The following is a 9,234-nucleotide window of genomic DNA, read 5'->3' as shown; positions in this document are numbered from 1 at the left end:
AAAAAAAAAAGTATCCTTACTATTTCTCTTCCTTTTCTTCTTCTTTTTCTTTTTTTTTTCCTTAACATATGTATGCACTTATAAAGCCAAACATTAAAAAAATACTGAGTAGCAAATTTCGTCCGGGACGGTCCTCTGTGGGGCAGCGGCGCGGGGGGCTCCGCGGACCCCTCCGGCACCTCCTCCCGCCCGCCCTCCGCGCTCACGGCCCCTCGGTGCCGGGCTCTTCGGCGGTCGCGGGCTCCGCTTCCTCGCCGGGCTCGGCGGCGGGCACCGCGGCGGCGGCGGCGAAGGGGGGCGGCAGGTGGGGCGCCGGGGACAGCCCGGCCGCCTTTTCGGCGGGGCCGAGCACGGACGACAGGCAGGGGAAGGAGGCGGCGGCCGCGGCGGCCGCGGCGGCGGCAGCGGCCGCCTGCGCCGGGATGCCGGGGTAGAGCAGCGGGATGGGGGCGGCGGGGTAGAGGTACTTCTCCAGGCCGCCCTTATCCAGGAAGGGCTGCACGTAGGCGGCGGCGGCCGAGGGGGAGATGAAGTAGAAGGGCAGGCAAAAGGGGGCCGCCGGCTGTCCGAAGGGCGCCGCGCCGCCGCCCGCGCCCAGCGCCATCAGCGAGCTCAGCAGCGCGGCGTCGGCGCCGCGGGCAGCGCCGGGCAGGGCGGCGCCGGGCGGGGGGCTGCCGCCCCGCTCCAGCCTCGGCCGCTTGGGCGCGGGCGGCGCCTCGTCCCCCGCCGGCTCCTGCTTGACGGGCAGCGCGGGGAGCGGCCCGACCGGCCCTGCGCCGCGCTCCGGCCGCGCCTCGGCCTCTCCGCCGTAGCCGCTGTCCGTGTCCGTGTCGGTCTCCGCGCCCGGCTCGGCGGCGTGAGTCCGCTGGATGACGGGCACGCAGTGCGCCTGGCCCTCCGGCTTGCGGGCCGGCGCGCGGAGGGGGGCGGGCGGGGAGGAAGAGGAGGAGGGTCCCTTGGCGAGAGGGCCCGGCGGCGGCGAGAGGAGCCGCGGGCCGGGCAGGAACTGCGAGGAGACGGCGTGCAGGTGGCCGAGGAGCTGGGCGCAGCGCTGCTCGCGGGGGGTCCAGCTCTCGGAGCGGGACAGGAACTGCAGCACCTCCTTAGCGCACGTCTGAAAGCCCGAGTGGAAAGCGTCCAGGTCGGCCTGCACCGGAGACTTGACGGAGCGCTCCCCTGCGGGAAAGCCCCCCGGGGGGGGACAGCGTTCGCCCGCCGCCGCCGCGCGCTGCCCCGCTCTGCCCGCGCCCGCCCCCGGGCCCGCGTACCGCTCTGCAGCGCGACGATCTTCTGGTGCTGCTGCTCCGTCAGTGCCGTCAGCGCCTTCAGGTGCTTCAGCGTCAGCTCCAGCACCACCGCCTTCTCCAGGTGCCCCAGCGTCTGCAAGGCAGGCGGCGGGCGCTCGGCCTCCTCCCGGCTGCACCACCGGGAGCCGAGGCCCCCCCGGGCTTACCGTGAGCTTGAGGTGCTCGGGCAGCAGGTCCTTCAGCTGCGCGATGCACTCGTTGATCCTGTCCCGCCGCTTCTTCTCGATCAGCCGGTGCGGCAGTTTGTACGTCTCCTGGCACGGAGGCGCCCGGCGTCACGCACAGCCCCGGGCCCCGCACACCCCGCACCGCAGCGCGCCGCGCCGCGCCGGGGAAGTTCGGAGCGCGGTGCCGGAGCGCCGCAGCCCGCCCTTACCTTGCTCTCGTCCCGCTTCACGCCGCGCTTGGGCTTGCACATGTAGAGCGCCGGGTACTCCAGCCTGCGGAGAAGCGGAGCTGCAGCCCGGCCCGGAGCGCGGCCCGGCGCCCCCAGAACGGGCAGCGGAGCGGCGGAGCCGCCTCCCGCAGCGCTCTGCAGCGCTCCGCTCGGGAGAGCGGCGCGGGGCGCGGCGGGGACGCTTACCCTATGAAATCGCGGTGCTCCAGCAGCTGCCGCTCGGGCAGGCGGGAGATGCCCTCGTCCATGGCAGGCGGCGGGCGGCGTTCCCTCGCTGCGCTGGCCGGGATCCGCGGGATGCTGCGAGCGGGCTTCGGGGATCCGCGGGCGGAGCTGCGCACATGCAGCCTCCGGCCCCCTTTCCCGTGCAGTGGCGAAAGCGTGCGGCTGCTCGGCCCCCCCGCCCCCGCCGCTCCCCCTGCCCGCCTCGCTCCCGCGCACCCGCCCGCAGCACCGCCGCGCCTTGCACCCGCCGCGCCGCGCAGAGCTGCCCGCGGGGCACGCGCGCCGCCGGCCCGCCCCGCACCCGGCTCACGTGCGGCGCGCGCCGGGAGGGAGGGGGCGGGGAGGGGGGCGGGGCCTGCGGGGAGCCCTCGGCGGGCGGCGGGGCGGGGGGGTCCCCGGGCAGCCCTGCCACAGAGCGGCGTTCCCGTGCGGCTGCCGGCGTTGCCGCCGCTGTTGGATTTTAGCAGTGTGGGGTTTTTTTCGCTTTTATTCGCTTTTATTCGCTTAATGTTTTTTTTTTTTTTTTTTCTTCTTCTTCCCTATTTCTGTCTTTTTAAATTTTTCTTTATTTTTATTTTTAAATTGACTTCGATCTCTGCGTCCTTTAATCTCCACTCTTATTTCCACTCTATAGGGCCGACCCCCGTCCCCGTAAGGCACAGCTGCTCCTCTCTGGAGAGGTGGGTAGGGAGGAAACCTCCGCCTCCCCCTGCCGGACGCTGCACGTCCCCGCACGTCCCCCCCTCCCTCTCCACCTCCCCGCTCACAGCCGCCGCAGGTGCCGCCGCGTGTGGTTGCGCCCCGCACGCAGCCCCGCACGTGCACGCAGCGCCGGCTCCGGGCGTCCGCCCCCCGCGGCTGCACCGCAGCTCTCTTCCCCTCCCCGCTCGGAGCGGCACAGGGCCGGCAACGTGCTCCTCTCTGGCCGGCCTGGGCTCTGCCCCGCAGCAGCCCCCAGGGAGACGGGAGACGGGAGACGGGACCCGCTCCGAGGGGAGCTGGGCGGGCAGCGGCTGACTGCAGGAGACGGCGCTGCCGTGCGCGGGGTGTGAGCGGCTGGGGAGGTTCGAGAGTCTCCCGCTGCCGGGCAGGGTGCGGATGGCACTGCGGGCACCTTCAGCCCCGTTAACCCGGTGACATTTTCACACTGTCAGCGCGACGAAACGGGGGGTGGCTAAAAATAAACTTGGGCTGCGTGCGCCGTGTTCCCATAGGTTATATTTGGGAATGCCCGAGGGAGAGGTTCGCGAGCTCCCGCTGGGCTGCTTGGAAAAGCAGTGCCAGCGAGGAACGGCAGCGGATGCGCGGGCTGCAGGGCTGCTTCCTTGGAAGGGAACGGAGGGGACTGGCGGCGCCCGGGCATCGCAGGCAGCGTTCAGCCGTGCCGTGTGGGATCGCTTGCCCCGAGGCAAGCACCCGTTTGGGCACTCGAGGTGGAGCTGCGGGAGAAAGTCTTCTCCTCCTGTCTGGAAAGCATCAAGAAAACCTCAGGTGAGCTCAAGATGGAGCTCAGCCCCGAGTGAAAGTCCGTGGAAAACTTTCGGGGAGTGCTGACTCAAGGGGAGCTGGAACTCTGAAAGAAAAGATAGCTGCCTCCAGCTGAGCCCTCCTGTGGGCGAAGGAATGGCTCTGCATGCTCTTTGCAACTCACATGTGGGAGTGGGAAGGAGGAGGACGATTCTGGAGCACCTCCTCTGGTACAGCACCTGGAGCATCTCTGGAGCATCTTCACCAGCTTCATCCCCTCTGGGACAACCTGCAAACCTTCAAATTGCAGAAACAATGTTCAGAACGAGACGTTGCTTCCAAGAGGACAAATCCTACGTGTGGGATTTCTCTGAAACCCAGCAGGAACGGAAATCGAAAATGATCAAAAGATGCAAAACATGATCTGAGACAGCTGGAGGATTTGCACAAGGAGTTCGAGCAACATCTGGAAACTTATAAGAGAGGTTTATAAGAGGTCACCTGCAGGCAAGGATAAAAGGCTTCAGTGTCCAGGGAGTGCGGAATCCTCCTGGAAGGTTCCCATTTTAAAATGGCAAGACGGATCAAAGAGGTGATCAGTAGCATGACCATTGCGGACAAAAATGCTTTTCAGAAAATAAGAAGCACAAGAAAAGCTTTGGCCAACTTCTGAGCCAGGTCAAACCACAGCAAAGAGTTAAGACACTGAAAAACCACTCAGAAAAGGAAATCAAAGGCTTGTTGGTCACCACAGGAAAAAACAGCCTCCTGCTGGAAACAAGGGTTGGCCAGAACACCACCTAACACCGAGCGTTCACCACCATTTGCAGTTTGTGAAGAAGGAATCAGTCTGCCTGTCCCTGCTGGGTCTGTGTGAATGCCATCTTTTGGAGAATAATTTGGGGGGTTTGTTCAGTGCAGTCCATAACCACAGCGTGAGGGAAGGCCTCTGAGGTGCGGTGCCTAGGGGCCAGCTTGATTGCTCCAGCTCTTATGGAATTGCATGCTCGCCTTCAGGGAAGAAAAAGAAGAAAGAGATTGAATTGTCTAGACTGGGTGTGTGACACGGAATCAGACATGAAATTAGGGAGCTAGTCAACCAAGTGCTACAAAATGGGGAGAAAAGAGGTTCTAGCTGAACCAGGAGAGGATCTGCATCACTTTGCTTGAGTAACAAGGTAGTAATGAAGACTGCCACTGTACGTTGGATGTCGACTTACTCATAGATTTTCTATTACGGGATAAGCAGACTGAGACCACAGGGTAAAAAAATGACATGAGAACATATAAAACCTGAGGTGAGTTGGAAGGTCTGGCTGCCCTGAAGCCTGGTAGGAGAAGCCTGGGGAGCAGGACATGCATGTAATGAAAGCTCTCCAGCTCAGCGGCTTGTGGTGCAGAAGCTTCCTGAGCCGGAAGTGAAATCTGTGTATAACGGGAAGCCAAAGACTCTGTGAGAGGCAGCAGCACTTGACAAGGTGCTTATTCTGGTTGCAGCAGAGCATGGGGCCAGTGAGATGGTCAGTCCTGCCAGCTCAGCCCTATGGCTCACACAATCAATTCAGTGCCACACACATACCTGACGTTTGTAAAATAAGGGAGAGAGCAACCATGCAAACACACAGCTGAATTCTGAGGCAGACATAAACCTGATGTGGGAAAGTGGCAGAGAGTGAAGGCACGATGTGCAGCAGTGGATGAAGGCCTCCAACCGGCTGCAGAAATGGTGCTGAGTCCAGCCTAGGAGAGCGGAAATCTGGATCCATTATTGGATGAAACTTAAAAAAAAAGGGAGAAGCTGATCACAGAGGCACTCCAAGGCCACGTGGAAAGGATGATATTAGCAGAAATGTCCCAAACCCCGCCAAACTTGGCAGAGTAGAGTGATAATTGGGCTGACAGTGGTTGAGCCGGTTAACCCGAGGTTGGTGGTGGTGACAGGAGAGCATGGGCATATCCAGACCTGGGGAAGTCAATTTGGTAAACAGGCACTGGAGCAAAAAGTCAGGTGTGAGGGTGGGCGGGCTGCTGCTGCCTACCCACTTCAGGGATACATCATAATGTGTGGAGGGGGGGTGCCCCACTGCGCCGTAAGCACCAGGAACTGGGCCTTGCACCATCAATTTGGAAATTCTCCTTAGAGTTGTGCCTTGACTGGGCAGGTAGCTGGTCTGTGAAAATTTGTCCCGCTTCCTGGAACAGTACAATTAAAGGTGGTCACAGCCCGGGGCTGCTTCCAGCCTGGCTGTGAGAGATCTGAAGCCATGAGACCCCCATGGGTCAGATCCTGTGCATGTGAAATATAAATGATCCCATCTGCCTGCTGGGTGCTTTGCAGGAGCAGTAACAAGGAACAAGTGAAACAGCCACCCCTGAATTCACTGCGGAGAAGCTGTCTGTGAATGATGAGCTCTTGGATGCTGCTGCTGGGTTCAGTTTGGGCATTCCCAAAGCAGCAGAAAGCTGTGTATTGGCAGGCAGAAGCGGTGCTGGAGGTCAGGGAAAATTGCTTCCTCAGCACAGCCTGATCAGCTGGTGATTCAGTGATGCTGGGGGCTTACATAAAGCGCCAGCTTGGCTGCTCTGATGAAGGGATGGCACAGCATGCCATCAGGAGGCCTTGAGTGGCCTCAGATTTTCGGGAGGCCTGCTGCGCTTGGGCTAATTATGGGTGCACACTGAGACCTTTGAACGAGAAGTGGTAAGTGCAGTTACACATGGCTGGAGATAAGCTCAAGGCTGGCAGCCTGTAGCTGGTCCCAAAGGAAAGGGAGCTGTTCCAAAAGACCGCCAGTTACCTCTGTTACACAGCTGGTGATGGGGAATTTCCACTGAAACAAACAAAAGCCCTGAGACTTTGTGGAGCTGGCCCACTCCCCTACCACTCACGGAGGTGCGGGTTGGTAGGACTCTGCTCACGTTATGGAAGGTTTGTTTGTAGATTTGTTAGCATTGCAAAATGCTTGCACAGGTAAAGTGACAGAGGGAGAGCATTTCAGTGGCCAACACAATGAGTTTTAGCTGTTTCAACCGGTGCGCTTCTTGGTTCAGTTTGCATGTAAGTTGTATTAGTGGTTGCACTGGAGGAACATTATAGTGAGGGCAGACTATGCATCCCAAGTACAACTTGTTCAAGCATTAAGAAAAATGGCAGCTTTGCAGCCACACACTGGACACGTCTAGGCATCTAGTGGTGATGCTTACGGACAGGAGCTCTGGGGCTAAATGCAAGCCATGTCATGGGTGGGAAATGGAAGAGGTGATTCTTCAAGAGGAAGGATGCAGAGTAGGAGATGCTTGTTTCCTCTCTTACAGCCAGACAGTGCTGGAAGATGCTTCCCAGAAAGCATCTCAGTAGCTGGAAAGTCAGCTGGGAAACCTGATTGCCCTCAAACAAGGTACACCTCTGGAGTACAACAACGTCTATCTTTCAAGCACGAAGGGAAATGCACTCTAATCCTGGTGAGTCAGTTTGGGTCAGTTGCTGCCTAGAAATGACAGCTCATGCAAACAACCTGTGGAGAACCTTGTTAAGTGATGCCCAGAGTGGGAAAATAATATTTTTTATTATTTCAAAATTGACTGACATTCTGGACTGTACTGGGAGTCCATACATTTCCAAAAAAAAAAATACCTTAGCTAAGCTAAGGGAAATATCCTATCGATAAGATCGAGGAAGGCTGTAGAAAATACATGCAGGAGATTAGTGCCCCATTGCAAATAACGGTCCCACAGAAACACGGAGAGACACCATGAAATAATTGTCTGACAGTCATTTCATTAATGGTCTGCCTTGCCTGATGTTTTTGTGTTTCTGATGAAGCAGCTTCTGGAAGCTGCAGACTATTTCACAAAATGCCCCAAAGCTTGTCTACTAGGGCACCAGTGCCAGATGTCCAAGTGAAAGACATCTTCTCCCTCCAAGTCCTAGGAGGTATGGGAGGATTGCACAAGGCTCAAGGGAGAAACGCTGAATCCAGAACAATGCAGCAGATCTGTGAGGCGGCTGAGATCCCTGAAACGTCTCCATGTGACTGCAGCCTGAAGGGTTGGGGTTGGTGGGATGTTTTTTTGCAGACTTAGTCAATAGGGCTTCTCCACTGAAGTGCATCAAGTGGTAAGACCCAGCGTATCCCAGTCCTTTCAAAATCCTTGGGAGCAGCAAAGCCCATTATCATATTTTGGTGAAAACCAGAGTATTTACCGTGCCTGTCTTTTAGGATGAGGATTTTCATCCGGGCTTTACCAGCCAGCCCCATGTAAGTTGTCTCTTGCTTCCCATCCTACAGAATGAGCTTGCATTTTTACTACTTGCCCTTTTATATGGATTAATATGATATTTCATGTTTGTTGTTGTTTTGTTTTAAGCATCTTTGTTCAGTATAGCCCAAACCGATGCATTTCTATGCCAGAGAACCTCTGGGTTTTGACCACCCTGTAACACTGGCATCATCAGTAGGTGCCAGAACACATCATGTTTCACATCTCCATGCCTGTAGAGTTCAGGCAAACTGAGAACTGGAGGCTTTCTCAGCAGAGAGAGGGAATACTAGCCTAGATTATGTGTTACCATTAATTACCCAACTTGTGCCTCCGTCTGGCAGCTGAAACACAGGCAATGCGGAAGATAGTGGCCCTTTCCAGCCTGGTCCTTTGTGCCACATGGTGCCCTAGGGATCTGCAATCAGTGCTTTGATTATTAGGGTAAAATTGGTCATAAAGGGGAAATAGAATGAAATAAAATGAAAGCGCAGCTATCAGTTTCACTTGAGTTCTGCGTGATCCATTTTAATTTAAATGGAAAATGACACATAACTTATCTACAATGGTTTAAAGCCCCAGTCAGAATGCTGTTGCCAACACCAGACAGTGACAAGTTTTAGCAGCACTATGATGGACATAAAGCTCTTTAGTATGCACAGAAAACCAAATATCAGACGCTCTGCTGAGAAAAACAGCTGGGCCTAGCCAAAAAAGCGTGGAGCCAGGGGCAAGAGGAGCTGCCTAGCGCAACCTCTCACTGTGTGGCTTGGCTCCTTTTTATCTGTTTCTGAGCATTTCAAATGGCAGGAGTAGAAAACACCCATCACAAGGGGTGCTATGAGGCAAAGTTGTGCATGTGAAGCATTTCGACATCCCCACAAGCCTGCTGCTACAGGGTGACCTCAGGCCAGGGTGAGCTCCTGGTGTCCCTCATTACGGGGATTGAGGAGCTCGGCTGGAGCAAGGGACACATGGCAGCTCCCAAAAGCAAAATCCCTCAAGCCAGCAGCCCATCGCACAGTGTTTCTGTGGTCATGATGTGTTACATGTGGAAAAAAATCCCACCTTGGAGAAGGTGAGGAAGGAGCAAGCAACACTTTTGCCTAGCATAGTGGAGATGGAGAAGCCCCAGCACATGCAGCTGGTGTCACAGGTGTCCCCGTGCCCTGGGACAGCTGGGGTGGCCATACCTGTGAGCTCCCAGCAGGGCAGGGGGGTGGGCTGGGTATGGGTGTCAGAGTCAGGTAGGTTGCATCGCCCCACCGCAGGCAGCTCTGGCCAGTGCCTCTTTCCTCGGGAGGAGGAAGCTCGCACGCAGGGCAGGAAGCAGCGATGGAACAGCCAGCTCAGGAAGGGGACAGGGCCAGGAGTTTGTTTTTAACCTGCTTCTTGTTTATTTAAGCTGGGAGGAAGGTGAATAAAAGCAGCCACTGAAAGGGGATGGTGGTGTCGCAAGCGGTCGGAGGCAGAAAATGCCTTTCCAATGTTTTTCACCAGAGCCAAGGTGTTAAAAACTGGTATCCTGAGCCTCACATCAAGCTAGCAGCAGGGGCTCAATGGCACTGCTTTGAAGGC

At 57.3% G+C, this 9,234-nt stretch overlaps 1 protein-coding gene across 1 annotated transcript; it reads right to left on the bottom strand.

Moving 5' to 3' along the window:
* Nucleotides 1-202: 202 nt before the first annotated feature.
* On the bottom strand, nucleotides 203-1,952 carry BHLHE41 (basic helix-loop-helix family member e41; the record flags this gene model as incomplete). The annotated part of the gene is made up of 5 exons (XM_079549448.1): nucleotides 203-1,176; nucleotides 1,269-1,380; nucleotides 1,454-1,561; nucleotides 1,684-1,747; nucleotides 1,891-1,952. The coding sequence occupies 5 exons, from the start codon at nucleotides 1,950-1,952 to the stop codon at nucleotides 203-205; spliced, it is 1,320 nt and encodes a 439-aa protein (XP_079405574.1).
* Nucleotides 1,953-9,234: the final 7,282 nt, after the last annotated feature.

This window comes from Tetrao urogallus, assembly GCF_951394365.1.
Source record: "Tetrao urogallus genome assembly, chromosome: 1".
NCBI lineage: Eukaryota > Metazoa > Chordata > Aves > Galliformes > Phasianidae > Tetrao > Tetrao urogallus.
The sequence above is the reverse complement of the archived record's forward strand: the minus strand, read 5'-3'. Positions and strand labels throughout refer to the sequence as shown.